General features: G+C 51.2%; 1 protein-coding gene across 1 annotated transcript in view; it reads right to left on the bottom strand.

The window, feature by feature from the left end:
- The window catches only part of LOC119974347 (multidrug and toxin extrusion protein 1-like), a gene marked incomplete at its 3' end in the record, with an annotated part of 54,352 nt that overhangs the window by 10,326 nt on the left and 23,561 nt on the right, over nt 1–20,465 (bottom strand). Inside the window, exons 10-12 of the mRNA XM_038813118.1 lie at nt 18,790–18,903; nt 7,600–7,667; nt 6,631–6,739 (exon numbers count right to left, since the gene is read on the bottom strand). Of these exons, the coding sequence (XP_038669046.1) occupies nt 6,631–6,739; nt 7,600–7,667; nt 18,790–18,903 (291 nt within the window). The remainder of the gene's footprint in view (nt 1–6,630; nt 6,740–7,599; nt 7,668–18,789; nt 18,904–20,465) is intronic.

Genomic DNA, 20,465 nt, shown 5'->3' with positions numbered 1-20,465 from the left:
TCGGACATGGGATCAACCTATATATATATTTAAGTTATTTCATGGGATTATGGGGTAGGCTGGCATCTTTATTGCCCATCCCTAATTGCCCTTGAGCAGGGGGTGATGAGATGATTTCTTGAATCGTTGCAGTCCATATGGCGTAGGCCACCCACAGCGCTGTTAGGGAGTGGTTTCCAGATCTTGACCAGTGACAGTGAAGGAACGTCGATATATTTCCCTTTCAGGATGGTGTGTGGCTTCGAGGGGACCCACCAGGCGGTGGTGTTCCCTTGTGTCTGCTGCCCTTGTCTTTCGAGAGGTTTGAGGGTTTGGAAGGTGCTGTCAAAGGAGCCTTGGTGAGTTCCCGCAATGCCATCTTGTAGATGGTACACACGGCTGCTTCTGTCCGTCGGTGGTGAAGTGGATGGATGTTGGAGGTGTTGGATGGGGTGCCGATTAAATGGGCTGCTTTGTCCTGGATGGTGTCAAATCCTAGTTTGGTATTCAATCACGTTCCTGACTTGTGCCTTTATGTGGTGGACAGGATTTGGGTAGTCAGGAGGTGAGTTACTCGCAACTAGGCTCTGGCCTGCTCTTGTAGCCACGGTATTTATGTGGCTAGTCCAGTTCAGGTTCTGGACAATGGTAAATCCCCCCCTGATGTTGTTAGTGGGAGATTTAGCAAGGGTAACGCAAGTGAATATAAAGTCGAGATGGCTGGATTCTCTCTGTTGAAGATGGCCATTGCCTGGCACTTGTGCCCAAGTGGAACATTGTCCAGCTATTGCTGCGAACGGACATAGACTGCTTCGGTATCTGAGGAGTCGTGAATGGTGCTGAACATGTGCAGTCATCAGTAAACATCTCACTTCTGACCTTATGATGGAAGGGAGGTCATTATGAAGGCACTGAATATGGTTAGGCTACGACACTACCCTGAGGAACTCCTGCAGTGATGTCCCGGGACTGAGATGATTGATCTCCAACAACCACAACAATCTTCCTTTGTGCCAGGTATGACTCCAGAGATTTTTCCCAATGGTTCCTATTGACACCAGATTTGTTTGGACTACTTGATGCCAAACTTGGTCAAATGTGGCCTTCATGTCAAGGGCAGTCGCTCCCACCTCTCCTGGAGATGAGCTCTTTTGTCCATGTTTGAAACGAGACTGTAACAATATCAGGAGCTAGGTGACCCTGGCAGAACCCATACTGAGTGTCAATGTGAAGGTTATTGCTGAGTAAGTGCTGCTTGATAGCACTGTCGATGATCTCTTTCTGATAATCGAGAGGAGGCTGATGGGGCAGTAATTGGCTGAGTTAGGTTCGTCCTGCTATTTGTGGCCAATTTGTGGACACACCTGGGTAATTTTCCACATTTCCAGGTAGATGCCAGCGTTGTACAGGCTGTATGGAACAGCTTGGTTAGGGGTGTGGCATGTTCTGGAGCTCAAGTCTCAGTACTGTTGCTGGAATATTGTCAGGGCCCATAGCTTTTGCAGCATCCAGGGCCTTCAGCCGTTTCTTGATATCATGTAGAGTCAATTAACTTGGCTGAAAACTGACATCTGTAATGCTCGGGGCCTCCAGAGGAGGCCGTGAGGAATCATTCATTTCTGGCTGAAGATTGTTACGAAGGCCTCAGTCTTGTCTTTTGTGAAGATGTCCTGGGCTCCACATCGTTGAGGATGGGGATACTTGTGGAGCCTCCTTCTCTGGTGAGTTGTTCAGTTGTCCACCCCCATTCATGACTGCCTGTGGCAGGACTGCAGAGGTTAGATCTGATCTGTTGGTGGTGGCATCACTTCGCTGCTTTCGATGTTTGTCATGCAAGTGGACAGGTGTGGTAGCTTCACCAGAAGGTTGAGACCTCAGGATGGATTCTCCGTTTCAGCGGTAAGTGCTGGCGTTTTAGGGTGCCAAAATCGGCGCCGAACCCTCACCGATTCCGAGACCGGTGAGGGGCGAGCAGTGGCACCTGGTGAAACTCATGACTGCCACGCCAAAAGCAGTCGGAGAACGCCCGGGTCCATGACCGCATATGCATACGGCGACGACCTGCGGCGGTCACACCGTACAACATGGTGCCGGCCGAGCGCAGACCCGACCCGTCAAATACGGCCTCACAAGCCACCCCCTGGCCACCTCCACCAGTCCCCCCCCCCCCCCCCCCCCCAGCCCTCGTGGAAGCTCCCCCGGCCAGCGGCACAGATCCCGGCCGAGTGTAGCGGCGCTGGACACAGTCCGCAGCCGCCGCGCCCGGTTCCTGACCGCTCAGGCCACACGTCGGGAACTCGGCCCATCGGGGACGGAGCGTCACAGAAGGGCCTTCCGATGACGGGCCAACGCCCTATCAACGGTGTGCGGCACGTGACACGATGATGCCATTTCGGAGGGGGCGGAGACTCGAAAACCGGCATCAAACTGGCAGCGCCCCCGATTTGGGCGTTGGAAGGGATTCTCTGCCCAATCGGCGATTACGATATCGGTATGCGGATTACGATATGCTTGGTGCTGATCCTGGCATGCCCTCCTGTACTCTTCATTGAAGCGGGGTTGATCCCCTGTCTTGGTGGATATGGTAGAGTGGGGGGGGACATGCTGGGCCATGAGGTTACAGATTGCGGTTGAGTAGAATTCTGTTGCTGCTGACGGTCAACATTGCCTCATGGATGCCCAGTCTTGAGTCTCTAGATCCATTCAAAATCTATCCCATTTAGCACGGTGTTAGTGGCACACAAAATGGTGGAGGATATCCTCACAATGACTTGGTCTCCAAAATGACTCCTTACAATACTGTCATGGGCAGATGCATGAGTGATAGGTTGATTGGTGAGGACGAGATCAAGTTGGTTCTTCCCTCATGTTGGTTCCCTCACCACCTGCCGCAGACCTAATGTGGCAGCGATGCCCTTTAGGATCCGGCCAGCTCAGTCTGCGGTGGTGTTACCAAGCCACTCTTGGTGACGGACATTGAAGTCCCCCAGCCAGAGCACATTTGTACCCAAGCCCATCCTCAGTGCTTGCTCCGGCTGGTGTTCAACATGGACGAGTTCTCTATCTAAAATATAAAATAAGGACAGAAAGAGATGGAAATACCTGGGAGGTCTGTGAAGAGTGAAACTGAGGTAATGGGCATGATTTTGCTATGGGGTCCAGATGCCAGGACCAATGGGGATCCCAAATCCACATTTTGTCGGCAAGGTGACTGGCTCCACAATATTCCCAGGTGTTGCCTTCTAATTGGCCTCTTGATGTACCATCAATTTGACTCAAGACACATTTAGGATCCGAACTGTGGCTTTAATCAGCTAGTTGTTAGCTCGGTGGTCGACTACAGAGAATGGCCGACCGCCGGGAACTCTGGGTACTTATACCCCGCCTCGGAGGTGGGGCCTACTTGCCTCTCGACCAATTGGAGAGCAGTCACATGACTAGTCCCAACCAATCGGACAAGAGGCACATGACCAGCCAGAGCCAATGGGAAGCCAGTGCTCTGCACCAATGGCAGTGCTCATATCCATACCACCACACCACTTCCATTCAGAATGAGTAGTGCAATCAGAGGGCCAGCAGTGATGGAGCCTCAGTTGCCCCAACAGGGGAGTAGGCAAGGCTGAGGTAGGGAGGTGACCTTGAAGGTGCCTCAACATGGAGACGGCTTATCGGGGTTAAACTAGTAATAAACGCATAAAAGAAAGGGATTCGTCTGATAGGTCCTTGGATCATTGGGGAAAACCTTCCAGATGATCCGCACCAAAGCTGTGGGGTGTGGCCTTCCCCACCTGCGGCCATCGATTTTGGAAGATGGAGATAGGACTGACAACAATTAGAGAGGGATCGAATTTCAAAGCAGGTGAAAGGGGGCAGAGAAGATAAAAATGAAAGGGGAGGTCTGTGGGACGGTGGGAGGCAGGAGTGATCAATTGTCCCCTTCCCTTTCCATGGCATGGACATTGCTGAGTGCCCAGTCAGCCAGCTCCAGAGGAATCAGCGTGGCCCAGAAACGTAGCTAGAGCAGTTACATCAACACCTTGCTTACAGGAACTGGACAGAGAGTGGACAGCCGGGTCCTTCAAAGCTTCTGCACTATTTACAAGAGATTCAAATCAGGGCTGTGACAGAATACTCACCATTTACCCGGTATACCCACAACAACTCTCAGCATCATCCAGTACATGATTGCCCCTCTACCATTCGAATCAATCTCCACCCTATTCCCTGCGTCCGCATTGTGACTGTGATGTGTATCATCTACACAGGAGGCTGCTGAGTAAGGTGAGGGCCCATGGTGTTCGAGGTGAGCTACTGGCATGGGTTGAGGATTGGCTGTCTGACAGAAGGCAGAGAGTTGGGATAAAAGGTTCTTTTTCGGAATGGCAGCCGGTGACCAGCGGTGTCCCACAGGGTTCAGTATTGGGGCCGCAGCTGTTCACCATATATATTAATGATCTGGATGAAGGGACTGGGGGCATTCTAGCGAAGTTTGCCGATGATACGAAGTTAGGTGGTCAGGCAGGTAGTGCTGAGGAAGTGGGGAGGCTGCAGAAGGATCTAGACAGTTTGGGAGAGTGGTGCAGGAAATGGCTGATGCAATTCAACGTGAGAAAATGTGAGGTCTTGCACTTTGGGAAAAAGAATCCAAGCATAGACTACTTTCTAAACGGTGAGAAAATTCATAAAGCCAAAGTACAAAGGGATCTGGGAGTGCTAGTCGAGGATTCCCTAAAGGTAAACATGCAGGTTGAATCTGTGATTAAGAAAGCGAATGCAATGTTGTCATTTATCTCAAGAGGGTTGGAATATAAAAGCAGCGATGTGCTACTGAGCCTTTATAAGGCTCTGGTTAGGCCCCATTTGGAGTACTGTGTCCAGTTTTGGGCCCCACATCTCAGGAAGGACATACTGGCACTGGAGCGTGTCCAGCGGAGATTCACACGGATGATCCCTGGAATGGCGGGTCTAACATATGATGAACGGCTGAGGATCCTGGGATTGTATTCATTGGAGTTTAGAAGGTTAAGGGGAGATCTAATAGAAACTTACAAGATAATACATGGCTTAGAAAGGGTGGACGCAAAGAAACTGTTTCCGTTAGGCGAGGAGAAGAGGACCCGTGGGCACAGCCTTAGAATTAGAGGGGGTAAATTCAGAACAGAAATGCGGAGACATTTCTTCAGCCAGAGAGTGGTGGGCCTGTGGAATTCATTGCCGCGGAGTGCAGTGGAGGCCGGGACGCTAAATGGCTTCAAGGCAGAGATAGATAAATTCTTGATGTCGCGAGGAATTAAGGGCTACGGGGAGAATGCTGGTAGGTGGAGTTGAAATGCCCATCAGCCATGATTGAATGGCGGAGTGGACTCGATGGGCCGAATGGCCTTACTTCCACTCCTATGCCTTATGGTCTTATCTACAGAATGCAGAAAGCTGCTGAGGTCACATCAACAACATCTCCAGCTCCAGCTGCCTCTGAGAAGGAGAAGAGTGTGAATGTAGAAGAAGCTTCATCATCGCCAAATGGACGTCCAACTCACACACCGTCCTGCCTTGACCATATAATCATCATTGCGACATTGTCCCTGGGTCGGAATCCGGGAATTCCCTGTCTATTACCATTGTGAAAGCACCAGCACCATAGGAACAGGAATGAGGGGACCCACCACCAACACCCTCTCAGGGTAACCAGGAAGAGGCAATAAATACAGCATTAGCAAAACCTAAAACAACAGAATGTTTAAAAAAACCCAAGTGGGAGTGTAAACATCAGGCTAGGGCAGAATCAGGGTCAGCTGTGATAACTCTTGCAGTCAAATAGCCTGGCAACAATTACTGCCAAGCTCATTCACAAAGAACGTCCAATTGGGAAGGATGTTTACACCCAGGGAGCTGTATCACAATGAGGAGTAAATCCCTTCGGGCGGGATTCTCTGATCCTGGGGCTAAGTGTTGACGCTGTCGTAAACGCTGGAGCATTTGACGACGGTGTCAGCTGGCCCCGAGGATCAGGGATCCTGTGCCGCACAGGGGGCCAGCATGGCACTGGAGCGCCTCACGCAGCTCCAGCTGCCGATAGGGGCGCCAGCACGGCCGGTGCGAGTCCGCGCGTGTGCATGGGTTGCCGTCTCCACGCCGGCCCCAACGCAACGTGGCGGAGACCTACAGGGGCCCGGCGCGGAGGAACATAGGCCCCCACCGGAATAGCCCGCTGGCCGATCGGTAGCCCCCGATCGCGGGCCAGGTCACCGTGGCGGCCTCCTTTGTGTTGGATTCTCCCCCCCACCCCCCCCCCACCAACCAGGCTATCCCCCGCAGCCAGAATGCCGCGGTCCCGCTGGGTAGGACCACACGAGAACAATGCCGGCGGGATTCGGCTGAATCCAGCGGGCACTCGGTCCATCGCGCGGGGAGCATCGCGCGGGGGGGGGGGGTTGTGCTGAGCGGCAATGCGCCGGCGCCATTGGCACCAATTCTCCAGTTGCCGGACAATCGGCGGGCCGGCATCGGAGCGGCGTCGCGGGATTCGTGCCCCCTCCTTCCGCCGATTCTCCGATCTGGCGCTGGGGGGCCAGCACTATTGGAGAGATTGTGAGGGTTCCATTGTTCGAATAACCACAGGTTTAGTCAGTGAGTTTAAACTATTGGACTCACCCATGCAGCACAGAGCAACTTTAGCAGAGCTCATAGCCTGCTCTGGGTCACTGGCACCCAGAGCATTACCCACAAGAACAGTTGCAGCCATACCATACGACAGTGGGACCTGCAGGGGTAGGAACACAAACAGTTACTTGTGCAAGTTATTTTCCAATTTTTCCCTCCATTTAATCTGTTGCTGAAGGTAACTGCCCCATCCAACCAGGTCCTGCTAGAATCGGGCCTGTTGATTCCGGGAGAGGCCACTCCCGGGACCCCCCGATGGGCCGTTACGCCTTGCGAATTCTATGCAGACCCCGCGCGACGTCGTGATCTGGATCCCGCTCACAATGGGCAGGGGTCCAGACTCGAAGAGCGAAGTGATCTTAAAAGTCCAGTTAAATCTGCTGATGCCGGATCTAACCGGGTATCTACCGCCCTTGCCAAGGAGGACGCCACTTGGCTGGGTGCCATTTAGTACTGGTCCCCACATATGGGGAGCAGGTGGAACGGCACTCAGTTTGGGGGGGGGGGGGGGGGGGGGTTAGTTTCCAGGTGGTCGGAAGCCCCCAGGTGGTCGTCCTCTAGATAGGCTGCAGGCCTGGCACTGCCGCCTGGGTGCATCCATGGCACCACCAGGGTGCCTGAATGGCAGTGCCGAGGGGCTAAGCCAGCATTTTGCCCACACCGGGGATTGGGCCTGCGGGCGCCCTGCCCGTTTGAGGTAGGGTGCCCGTGGAACCCCTTACAAGTAGGGATGTTGGGGGTGAGGGGGAGGAGTCCAGGGGTCGCCTCAGGGTGTTAAGAGATGGGGACGTCCTTTTAAAACGGTTCCCCAATCGCTTCCTGCACTGCTATCTGACGGCACTTTGTTGCTATTTTGACCCCTGGTGGGGAATTTATTCCCATTTGTGTGATAAAATTCTTTTGTCAAACGTGCATTAGTGCTTGTAAGTAAAATGCTTGGAGCAGAAACCTCACACCTACCAGGTACTGTAGCAATTCAATTTGGAAAACGATGGTTTGCGCTCCCAGTTGATTTTGATTAAGTAACCCTGCGAACAGGAAAAGAACAAGTGGTAAAATCAAACCTAATGAGCCAACGTCCGGAAAAAGCATTCTGAGGCGGGTACGAAGTCTGCGGCCCATCAGGAGTTCTGCGGGAGCTACTCCAGTCACCATATGCGGAGTGTGTCATAATATACATCTATGTATATGATGGAGTGCAGACAGGCAGTGATTGACACACATGATGACCAGTAAGCACACAGAACACAGCAGCCAATCACCAGACAGGACACGGCCACTATAAAGCCAGAGGGCACTAGTTTTCCCGCTCTCTCGGGATCCAGCCTCTGAGACAGTCAGGGCTCGTGAGCAGCAACTAGAACAAACACCATGTGGTAGTCAGTTAGTCTGGTCAGGTTAGCCTCAGGTCTCCAGTCAAGTCAGCATAGTGTCAACCCACAGTTAAAGTATGTATCATAGTTAAGTGTTCAATAAAATCGTGTTGCATTTATTCAGGTGTTGGAAGCCTGTCTCTCTCACTGCTGCAGCAAACGCAATCCTCGTAGACCCAGCTTACCCAACACATCAGAGTGGTCCCGTAAGAAAACAAAAAAAAACAAGCCAGTCGAGTGTCCATGGACCTGGAAGACTGTTTCTTGAGGCCCTGCTTTACTGTCTGCAGTGTGTGCTCCACCAACCCATTGGGAGCGGGTGGTAGGGAGCGGTGTGATTATGCAATATACCGTTCATGTTCATGAAACCCGCAAACTCCTCCCTTGTGAAAGGAGTCCCATTTTCAGAGAGCAGCATCTCGGGGAGGCCATGCGTGCTGAAAGATAAACACATCTTCTCTATGGTTGCGCGGGATGTTGTGCCCGCCATCCTATACACCTCGAGCCACTTCAATTGGGCATCAATCAGTAAGAGGAACGTGGATCCTTGAAAAGGGCTCGGGAAATCCGCATGCAGGCGTGCCCTAGGCCGCCCTGGCCATTCCCAGTATATGCAAGGGTGTGGCTGGCGGATGCTTCTGATGCTCTTGGCAAACGGAGCAGTGTTGGGCCACCTTCACAATGTCGGCGTCGAGGCCTGGCCACCAGACATAACTCCATGCCAACATCTTCATTTCGGTCATGCCTGGATGACCACTGTGGAGGTCCTTTAGTATTAGCTCCTGCCATTTTTCTGGGATGCACGCCCCCCCACAACAGGATACCATCTTCCACGCTGAATCAGACAGCTTGGAAGAAAATGGAGGGGCCCCTGTAATAGGGGGTCCCCCCTAGAAAAACGAATACAGTCAATGTGAAGAAACAACTTTGTCGTTGCCCATTTGCTTCTGCTTTCACCCTACGCTGCCTTTTAATGGTACAACCTCTTCAGCGTACATCCTAAGGATCACATGTGATGATTTTAAAGGCAGGCGCTTCAGCTTTTGATAATAAATTGTCTCGGCTGTTAGTGATACTACTGCATCCATATCCACTTCCATTTTAATTTGATGACCTTCAAGATTCGGATATGCTCAAAAAAGTTGCTGATCACCCTGCATTGGCAAGACATCAAGCCTAAGCTCTTGTAGTAGCTCGCTGTCTCTTGACCTTATCCACTATTTGTAGACAAGACGAGATTGTTTAATTGTGTTGTTCTTCTTGCACAATCTTGTTGTAGGAGACGTTTTCTGAGCCCAACACGCCTTGGCAATGTGGCCCCTCTTGCCGTAGTTCTTGCTGCAATGCTATTTACTCCAGTATTCCCCTACCGAGTGTCTAACCTGTGTAAAACGGTGACATGGGACTTCCGGTGACGGCTATGAAGGAGTAAGTCGCACATTTGGTGGCTCCTGCTCGGGTCGGACTTTTGAACCTTTCCCCTGATTTTCTACCAGACTTGAACTGTAAAACTGGTGACAGAGGCAATTGTGTCCTGAACTCCCACATCGATGCATGGAGAGAAGGACTAGAAGTGTTCGTAAAGGCAGAAACAGAAAGACAGAGAAGGCTTGGGCTGAAGCTGCAGCGGGAGACAGCATGGCGGAGACAGCATGGCGGAGGACCGGACCTCTGGATTGTCGACCCAGCAGTCAATGGAGCAGCTGATGCAAGTTATTCAGGAAGGCTTTGCTAAGCAGAAACGGGACAGCTTGGACCTGATTAAAGAAGCAATTTCGCGGCTGGAGCTCAGATTGGATGCCCAAGATCGGGAGATCCAGAAGGTAGAGAAGACGCTGGCTGAGCAGGAGGAACATCAAACTGCGGTGGAGCTGGAGATGCTGAGAGACCAGCAGAAGAAGCTCCTGGAGAAGGTAGAGGACCTAGAGAATAGGTCCCGCCAGCAGAACTTGAGAATCGTTGGGCTCCCAGAGGGGTCCGAAGGAGCGGACGCTGGGGCATACATCGCAGACATGTTCGAGAAGCTGCTGGGGGATGGGGCATTCTCCCAGCCCTTGGAGGTGGACAGGGCTCACAGAGCGCTCGTGAGGAAGCCGGGAATGGGAGACCCCCCCCCCCCCGAGGGCATTGATGGTGAGATTCCACAGGTACTTGGATAAGGAGCGTATTCTACAGTGGGCCAAGCAGACACGGAGCTGGAAATGGGACAATAGTATCCTGCGGGTTTACCAAGACCTGAGTGTGGAGGTGGCCAGGAGAAGAGCGGGCTTCAACCAGATTAGGTTGACCCTTTTTAAGACAAAGGTGACGTTCGGACTGTTGTATCTGGCCCGTCTCTGGGTCACGCACGAGGAACAGCACTTTGATTTTGAGTCGCCTGAGGACGCGCTGGACTTTGTGGAAAGGAAAGGACTGGTGGTGGACTGAAGACTTTTGAACTTTGCTGCAGCGTTCGTGTTTTTTTTTCCTTTTGTTTCTCTATTCTTTAAAAAAAAGTTTCTCGTTTTTCGTTTAGTGGATGCTGTTTATATTGATTGATTTTGTGGAAGCCTTCTGTGTTGATTTGGGACCAGTGGTCGAGCAGAGTGAGTTAAGGTTTTCATTTGCACTGTTGGGGGATGGAGGTGTGCTTGTTTAGATTTTGGTGTTTTTCTGTCGGGCAATTGTGTGGGGATTGTTTGATGTTGGAGTATGTTTGTATGAGCGGAGGGAGGGTGGGGAGGGAACAATAGGTGGGAGACTAACCGGCGCCAGGGATGGTGGCCACCAAGCTAGCTGGGCGGGTTAGCTCACGGAAGCACAGTGGGGGGTGTGCATATGTTCGGTTTATCAAAGGGGTTGGGTTACAGAGTGGTGTTACTGGGGGGGGGCGAGAGGGGGGTAAATGTTCTGCTGACGAGGGAGGGACTTAGGCCAAGGGACAGAGAGGAGGTTGGGGGCGGAGGCTGCCTGGGGGCGGGCTGGTGGTGGCGCGGAGCATGGGCTGGAGGCGGGCCCAAAAAAGGGGATGGCTGATCGGCATGGGTGGGGGGGGGGGGGGGGTTAATGAGCTCCCAACTAGGCTGATCATCTGGAATGTTCGAGGGTTAAATGGGCAGGTCAAGAGGGCATGTGTGTTCCCGCATCTTCGGGGACTGAAGGCTGACGTGGTAATGGTACAGGAGAGGCACCTTAGAGTAACGGGCCAGGTTAGACTGAGGAAAGGCTGGGTCAGTCAGGTCTTTCACTCGGGACTAGATTCAAAGACTAGAGGGGCTGTGATCCTGATCAATAAGCGGCTGGTGTTTGAGGCGGGTAGAATAGTTTCGGATGTGGGAGGTCGGTACATTGTGGTCAGTGGGAAACTGGAGGGGGTGCAGGTGGAATTAGTGAATGCATATGCGCCAAATTGGGATGATGTGGAGTTTATCAAGAGGATGCTGGGGAAGATACCGGACCTGGACTCGCACAGGTTGGGCATGGGAGGGGACTTCAACACAGTTATGGACCCTGGCTTGGACCGGTCAAGCTCGAAAACGGGCAGGGTGACAGCAATGGCAAAGGAAATAAAAGCATTCATGGAGCAGCTGGGGGGTAGATCCATGGAGATTTGGGCAGCCAAGGGTGACGGAGTTCTCCTTCTACTCACACGTGCATAAAGTGTATTCCCGGATTGATGTTGAGCAGGGCCTTGCTGGCTGGGGTGGTGGATATGTGGTACTCGGCGATTACAATCTCAGACCAGTTCCCGCACTGGAGGTTGGATGTGGGACTTTTGGCTGACAAAGGGGTGTGTGAGCGGCTGAGGAAATGTATTCAGAACTTCCTGCTGGTTAATGGCACGGGGGAAATTTCAACAGCGATGGTCTGGGAAGCACTGAAGGCAGTGGTCAGAGGGGCGCTGATCTCGATACGGGCCCAGAGGGAGAAGGTGGACAGGGCAGAGACGGACCGACTGGTAAAGGAGATACTACAGATCAATAGGAGGTATGCGGAGACCCCAGAGGCAGGGTTTTTAAGGGAATAGCGGAGGCTACAGGCGGAGTTCGGCTTGTTAACCATAGGGAGGGCGGTGGAGCAGCTGAGAAAGGCGAGGGGGGCAATCTATGAATATGGAGAGAAGGCCAGCAGAATGCTTCCACAGCAGTGTGGAAAGAGGGAGGCAGCCAGGGAGATAGGGAAAGTAAATGACGGAGATGGGAACCTGGTTGGAGATTCAGCAGCGGTGATTCGGAATTTCTACTGTAGGCTGTATAGATTGGAACCCGCTACAGTGCCAGAGGGGCTGAATTTCCCAAAGGTGGACGGGGAGCTGTTAGAAGGGCTGGGGGCACCGATTGGGTTGGAAGAGATAGTGGAGGGTCTGAAGGCCATGCTGTCGGGTAAAGCCCTGGGGCCGGACGGGTACCCAGCGGAGTTCTATAAAACGTTCTCTGGGATATTGGGACCGGTGTTGAAGAGGATGTTCAATGAAGCAAGGGAAAGAGGGGTGCTGCCCCCGACGATATCACAGGCCACGACTTCGCTGATTCTGAAGCAGGACAAGAACTCGGAGCGGTGTGGGTCCTACAGGCCGATATCCCTGTTGAATGTGGACGCCAAATAGCTGGCCAAAATTTTGTCCTCCAGGATTGCGGATTGCGTTCTGGATGTTATTGGGGAGGACCAGACGGGGTTTGTTAAGGGTCGGCAGTTGGTGGCCAATGTAAGAAGGCTGTTAAATGTGATCATGATGCCCCCGGAAGGTAGGGAGGTGGAGGTAGTGATCGCAGAAAAGGCTTTTGATCGGGTAGAATGGGAATATCTGTGAGAGGTACTGGGACAGTTCGGATTTGAGCGGGGCTTTATTTACTGGGTCAGGTTGCTGTATTAGGCTCTTGTGGCAAGCGTACAGACGAATAGGACAACATCGGACTATTTTAGACTGCACCGGGGGATGAGACAGGGATGTCCCCTCTCCCCACTGTTGTTCGCACCAGCTATAGAGCTGTTGGCAATTTCTCTGAGAGCCTCAAGGGGCTAGTCCAGGGGGTTGGGGGGGGGGGAGCACAGAGTCTCGCTCTATGCAGACAACCTGCTTCTGTATGTATCGGACCCAATAGTGGGGATGGAAGAAATCACGAGGATTCTGGGGGAATTTGCCCGGTTTTCGGGGTATAAGCTAAATATGGGGAAAAGTGAGATGTTTGAGGTCCAGGCAAGGGGACAGGAGAGGCAATTGGGGGAGCTGCCATTTAGATTAGTAGGGGGAAGCTTTAGGTACCTAGGCAATCGTGTGGCGCGGGAATGGGACCAGCTGCATAAATTAAATCTGGCCCGACTAGTGGACCAAATGAAGGACGATTTTCGGAGATGGGACGCACTCCCGTTGTTATTAGCTGGGAGGGTGCAGACGGTGAAGATGATGGTCCTCCTGAGATTCCTGTTCGTGTTTCTATGTCTCCCCCATCTTTATTCCGCGGTCCTTTTTTAAACGGGTCAACAAAGTGATCTCTGGCTTTGTTTGGGCGGGCAAGACCCCGCGAGTAAGGAAGGTAATGCTTGAGCGGGGTCGGGGAGAGGGCGGGCTGGCGCTGCCAAATTTTAGTAACTATTACTGGGCGGTGAACATAGCCATGGTCAGGAAGTGGGTGGTGGGGGAGGCGTCGGCATGGGAGCGTATGGAGGCGGCTTTATGCAAGGGCACCAGTCTGGGGGCATTGGTAACGGTGCCTCTGCCGTTCCCGCCGGCACAGTACTCCCCCAGTCCCGTGGTGGTGGCGGCCCTGAGAGTCTGGGGGCAATGGAGGAGACATGTGGGAGCAGAGGGAGTATCGGTCTGGTCCCCAATCTGTAATAATCACCGGTTTGCCCCGGGAAATATGGATGGGGGGTTCCGGAGATGGCAGAGGGCAGGGATTGAGAGGATGGGGGATATGTTTACAGAGGGGAGCTTTCCGAGTATGAGGGCGCTGGAGGAGATGTTTGGTTTGGCGAGGGGAAACAAATTCAGGTATCTGCAGGTGCGGGACATCCTACTTAAACAGTTGTCAACCTTCCCACTCCTACCGGTAAGGGGGATTCAGGACAGGGTAGTTTCCAGAGGGTGGGTAGGAGAAGGGAGCATCTCTGACATTTACAAGGAACTTATGGGGTCAGAGGATACACAGACAGAGGAGCTGAAGTGCAAGTGGGAGGAGGAGCTGGGAGGAGAGATAGAGGATGGTCTGTGGGTGGACGTGTTGAGTAGAGTCAACGTGTCCACAACATGTGCCAGGCTCAGCCTGATACAATTCAAGATTGTTCATCGGGCTCACATGACAGTGGCCCGGATGAGCAGATTCTTTGGGGTGGAAGACAGGTGTGCAAAATGTGCAGGAGGACCGGCGATCCATGTCCACATGTTCTGTACATGTCCGAAGCTTAGGGGATTTTGGCAGGGGTTTGCGGATGTCGCGGTGTTAAAAACAAGGGTGGCGCTGAGTCCAGAGCAGGTGATTTTCGGGGTGTCGGAAGACCCGGGAATCCAGGAGGAGAAAGAGGCAGACGTTCTGGCCTTTGCTTCCCTGGTAGCCCGGAGACAGATACTACTAGCCTGGAGGGACTTAAAGCCCCCGAAGTCGGAGACCTGGCTATCGGACATGACTAGCTTTCTCTGTTTGGAGAAAATCAAGTTCACCTTGAGAGGGTCAATATTAGGGTTCGCCCGGAGGGGGCAGCCGTTTGTCGTCTTCTTCGCAGAACATTAATCGTCAGCAGAAGGCGGGGGGGGGGTTAGTTTAGCTTAGAGTAGGGGGTTAATAAAGGTGGGACCTGTAAGGGAGGGAGACGGCTTTTGCACTATGTTTATAGTTTCATGTACATTGTTTATTTTGTTGTTGATAATACCAAAAATACCTCAATAAAATGTTTATTAAAAAAAAGGGTGACACGGTGGCAACTTTGCAGCCTTGTTCCTTGAGGTATTCATTTTGTGAATCTTCGCTCCACCCCCCTGTCAGTGAAGCTTCTCTCATTGCCAGCTCCATACATCTGGCAACTCCCACAGCAGCTTTTAGAGTTAAAACATTTGCAGTAAGCAGCTTCATCTGAATTGCTTCATAATCCACAAACCAGCCTGTTTCGGAGAGTATCATCAAGTGTTGTACCAAATTCACCATGTCTAGCTCACCTTCTTAACGACGCTACAAACAGTAACAGAGTTTCACCTTCTTCCTGACTACGGCAGTGGGATCGGAACCTTTCTGCAATCAGAAAGGAGAGAAAATGTCCCATTAAGATTTTCACTAATTCACTGAAGGATTTGTCTCCTGGTTTTGCTGTGTGAACAAGATTCTGTAGCAGCACAAACATTTTACGGCCAGCTGAGCTGAGAAATGTTGTGACCTTTAGGTCCTCCTGTGTCTGATGGGTTGATGACCCGACCCCGGACTTTGATCTTGCTTCTGGGGTCATGGCTGAACTTCCCCTACGTCTGTCAACCTGGGTACACCTCTTTGAGCCATACTGCTCCACAGTTGCTTTACCTCACTCTCTTGCACGCATTGGCATGCTCCTCTCAGTCCATTCGGTTGCTTGGGCTATTTAAATCGCCTTATCCAGGGGAATCTTTATCTTGGCCAGCGGTTTCCTCTGCACGTTGATGCCACTGATGCCGCACAGCAGGCAGTCGCCCAGCATGTCGTCCAAAGCCGTTGCGAATCCGCAATGTTCGACCATTTGGCAGAGTCAGCTGCCGAAAGCTGAGATCTGCATCCACCGCCTCTGGATCCCTGACAGCCGAATTGAACATGTATGATGCAGGGTCTGGGGTTGAAGTGGTCCTTCACAAGCGCCACCAATTGGTCGAATGATTTAGTGTCGGGAATCCCCGGGGATGACATATTCCTCATGAAGTTGTAGGTCTGGGGCCCACAAACTGTCAACAAAATAACCTTTTAAGACCATAAGAGACCTGTTTGTCTTGCCCCTTGATCTCATTAGCAGTAAAGAAGTACTGGAGCCACTCAGTATAATGGCTCCAGATTTTGGCTCCCTGGTCGAACTGATCAGGTTTCCCAATCATAGGAAAGTTTTTTTTCCACTCGATGACTTTGCTTTCTTTTTTGCTTTCGGAGGCTCCCAGATGTAACCCCTTCTCCCACGCGTTATGAAAGTGGCGATGACTTGCGATCCTCGTCCAATTAAAGCTCGTCATCAATGTGGTAGCTTGAGGCGACACTGCGGAGGTTTCTTGAAGCACCAAAAGGGGTTTATTAAGGCAGGGCCCTCTGTTAATTCCTGATTCGTCAGGGTTCATGAGCTCATGCACGATAGGCCCAGAGCCGGTCAGGTGGACAAGGAGGGAATCAGCCCTTAAAGAGGCCATGCTACAACCGAAGCCAATGCGTTTCTGAGTAACTTGTTGTATTTTGGGGAAAGATCCTCCCCTGGAATCTGGGTAAGCCTCAGACAAACTTTCCAAAGGGAAGGGTTAACCATTCACAGGGGGCGGGATGGTGGCGTAGTGGTTGGCACTGCTGCCTACGGCGCTGAGGACCCGGGTTTGATCCCGGCCCTGGGTCACTGTCTGTGTGGAGTTTTCACATTCTCCCTGTGTCTGCGTGGGTTTCACCCCCACAACCCAAAGATGTGCAGGTTGGATGGATTGGCCACGCTAAATTGCCCCTTAATTGGAAAAAATAATTGGGCACTCTAAATTTATAATAAAAGTAACATACAGAGGCCCAGAGATCTCTGAAACAGGTCTTCTTCACTCTGTGACTCCCGGGTCATAGAAACAAAGAGAAAATGAGCAGGAGGAGGCCATTCGACCCTTGGAGCCTGCTCCGCCATTCATTATGATCATGGTTGATCATCCAACTCAATAGCCTCATCACACCTTTCCCCCCAGATCCTTTGATCCCCTTCGTCCCAAGTCCTATATCGAACTGGCCTCAACTATCTGTAGTAGCGAATTCCATAGGCAGGCCACCCTTTGGGTGAATTAATGTCTCCTCATCTCAGTCCTAAATGGTCAACCCCGTAACCTCAGACCTGTGACCCCTGGTTCTGGACACCCCCACCATCAGGAACATCCTTCCTGCATCTACCCTGTCCAGTCCTGTTAGAATTTTATAGGTTTTTATGAGATCCCCCCTCCCTCGTTATTCTGAACTCCAGCGAATACAATCCTGACTGACTTATTTGTCAGTCTTGCAACCCCATGAATCAGTCTGGTAAACCTTCTCTACACTCCCTCGAGAGCAAGAACATCCTTCCTCAGAAACACTTCCTGGGTCCCTGCTCCCAGGGCCCTCTGCTAATTCCCGATTCGTCGGGGTTCATGAGCTCACGCGCGATAGGCCCAGAGACGGTCAGGTGAACGAGGAGGGATCACCCCTTAAAGGGGCAATGCAATCACCAAAGCCAATGAGTTTCTGAGTGTTTGATTTTGGGGAAAGATCCTCTCCTGGAATCTGGGTCAGCCTCAGGGAAACATTCCAAGTGCCATTGCTTTGGAAAAGTTTCCTAATTGGAATTATTGCGGATAATTAGAGACTAGTGTTTGCTGGAAGATGATTAACCTTCTTTAAACAATTGACTGTTTTATGATCCCAGTCAAAGTGAAATTCGCCCTCAATCATTTCAAATAGTGCGTGTTAGCGAATCAATATAAACCTCACGGCCATGCTTGTTTCCTGTTAGGATACTGGACCAGACCTCAACTTTTGCTAGGATATCAGATAAGGACGTCAAATAATTTATCTATTTGTAAAACTGTGAGGAAAGGATACTTCACTCCAGGAATGGTGACACTGACCAATAGGTATCTTTTATGTTAAAACAAACTTTAATTTAAACATAGTATTAATCACATTAACATCAAAGAAATAGCTTTACAATTATCAGTTAAACAGTTCCTAAACACAAGGAAAGATGTTAAGATAGATAGAATTTACAGTGCAGAAGGAGGCCATTCGGCCCATCAGGTCTGCACTGGCTCTTGGGAAGAGCACCCTACCTAAGCCCACACCTCCACCCTATCCCTACAACCCAGTAACCCCACCCAACACTAAGGGCAATTTTGGACACTAAGGGCAATTTAGCATGGCCAATCCACCTAACCTGCACATCTTTGGACTTACTATCTATATCTGCTATTAACTCCAGCAACCCAATACAGTTCAAATGACACTTATAAATAAAGTTAATAGAACAAGTATACTTGTTTAATTCTATGCAGATCTTTTGGAGAGAGAGAAACCCTTTCAGAGCAGATTCGGCACACTTCTTTCTTGTCAGACTTAAATCCTATGGCAAACTGCTGTTCAACTTAAAACCTTATAACATACTTTAAAACTATAGACAGACCTGGCTCCTCCCATTAATTACATCATCTGTATCCCATTAAGATATTCTATCGCCTGCTCAGCTAGGACTAAATATAATCCCTCACAAAGTACCTACACCCCAGCGAATCACCAGCAAGCATAACAATATATGATTAGCAATCTATATGTAAACTAGTAAATGGTTAGAAATCATGGATTAACTCACTTTTTGCGACACCTTACTTACAGCTTTAGCAGACACACAGTCTGGAGACCTTAACCTAGGTTTCTTTAAAAATATTCTGACAAAGTTTATATCTTAACCCAGGTTTTTAATAGCATTACCGCAACAGATATAAAATATAACATAGAACAATTTCTGCATTCATCACTCTCCTTTGAGTGTATCTATTTGCTCCACATAATCTAGACTGATATTTGTCATCATCTTACCTAATTAACAATGGATAAGGTCTGCTTTTTAAGCAGTAAAGTTATTTATTTACCTGCGAGGAAAGTTCCAATATCAAATGCCCACCATTCTATACATATCATAAGCATGCTAGGAATTGCGAGACGTGTATATTGGTCCCACTCCTGCAGGCAGTCAGTAGACCACCCTACACAAAAAAAACAGAGTTACAAGCACAGTAATATGTAGGACGAGAGAACATAATTTATGACACATATAAGAGTAGAGAGGTTTGGCGCGATTCTCCCAGACAAAGTGCCGACCCCGGAGTGAAAACCGGAGTGTTTCACTCCGGCGTCGGAGACCGCTCCTCGCCCCCTATTCTCCCACCCCCAGGGGGCTAGGAGCGGTGCTGCATCAATTACACGCGGCGGCGGCGCCTAAATAACGTCACCCGTGCATGCGCGGTTGCCGTCCTCCCCTCCGCCACCCCGCAAGACATGGAGGAGTGATCTTGCTGGGTGGCGGAGGGAAAAGAGTTCATCTTTCAGAGACGCCAGTCCGACGATTGGTGGGAACTGATCGCGGGCCAGACCCCTCCTGAGCAGCCCCCTGGTCCTCGATCCTTCCCCCCCCCACAGGCCCCACACGCAGTGGTCGCACGCTGTTCACGCCGGCAGTGACCAGGTGTGGTTGGCGCCAGCGTGAACTGGTCGGATTAGGCAGGTCGCTCGGCCCATCAGGGCCAGAGATTCGCCGCTCGACCGGAGCGGCGATTCTCCAAGCGGCCTGTCGCAAAACGCGACACGCCATTTTGGGTGAGGGTGGGAGAATCGCGTGTGGGTGCCAGGGCGGCGTGGCGTGAATCGCCCGGCACTCCCGCAATTCTCCCACCTGGCGTGGGGGTCAGAGAATCGCTCCCGTTATGTTGGAGCTGCAGAAAACGCTTGTTGGACAACGCTTGTTAGGCAATAGCTAGTCTGGTCACCACACTATCGGAAGGATGTGTTGCACTTGAGAGGGTGCAGAGGAGATTGACCAGGATGTTTCCTGGGCTGGAGCGTTTCAGCTATGGAGAGAGGCTGGTTCAGCTGAGGTTGTTTTCCATAAAGCAGAGAAGGCTGAGGGGGGATGTGAATTAGTGGTACAGAATTATGAGGGATGTAGATAGGGTAGGTCGAAAGAACGTGTTGCACTTAGTAAAGGGGCCACTAACCAGGGGGCATAGATTTAAGGTAAGGGGGCAAGATATTCAGAGGGGATTTGAGGAAATAGAATTTCACCCAGAGACTGATGGGAGTTTGGAACTCACTGTCTGAAAAGGTTTTAGAGATTGGAACCCTCACAAATTTAAGAGACATTTAGATGAGCACTTCAAACGACCTAGCAGACAATGCCATGGACCAAGTGCTGGAAAATTGAGTTAGTGCTTGATGGCCAGCACTAACGACAATGGGCCGAAGGGCCTTTTTCTGTGAATCTATGACATCCAGATCACCTTAGCGTTTAAACGTACTCTTGGTGTATCTTCATGTTTTTGCCTTGTTAAGTACCGCCAGGGGGTGTATAGAACATAGAACAGTACAGCACAGAACAGGCCCTTCGGCCCTCGATGTTGTGCCGAGCAATGATCTCCCCACTCAAACCCACGTATCCATCCTATACCCGTAACCCAACAACCCCCCCCCTTAACCTTACTTTTTAGGACACTACGGGCAATTTAGCCTGGCCAATCCACCTAACCCGCACATCTTTGGACTGTGGGAGGAA

This window comes from Scyliorhinus canicula, chromosome 12 (assembly GCF_902713615.1).
Source record: "Scyliorhinus canicula chromosome 12, sScyCan1.1, whole genome shotgun sequence".
Taxonomy (NCBI): Eukaryota; Metazoa; Chordata; class Chondrichthyes; order Carcharhiniformes; family Scyliorhinidae; genus Scyliorhinus; species Scyliorhinus canicula.
Note: the sequence above shows the minus strand (reverse complement) of the source record. Positions and strands in the feature narration are given on the sequence as shown.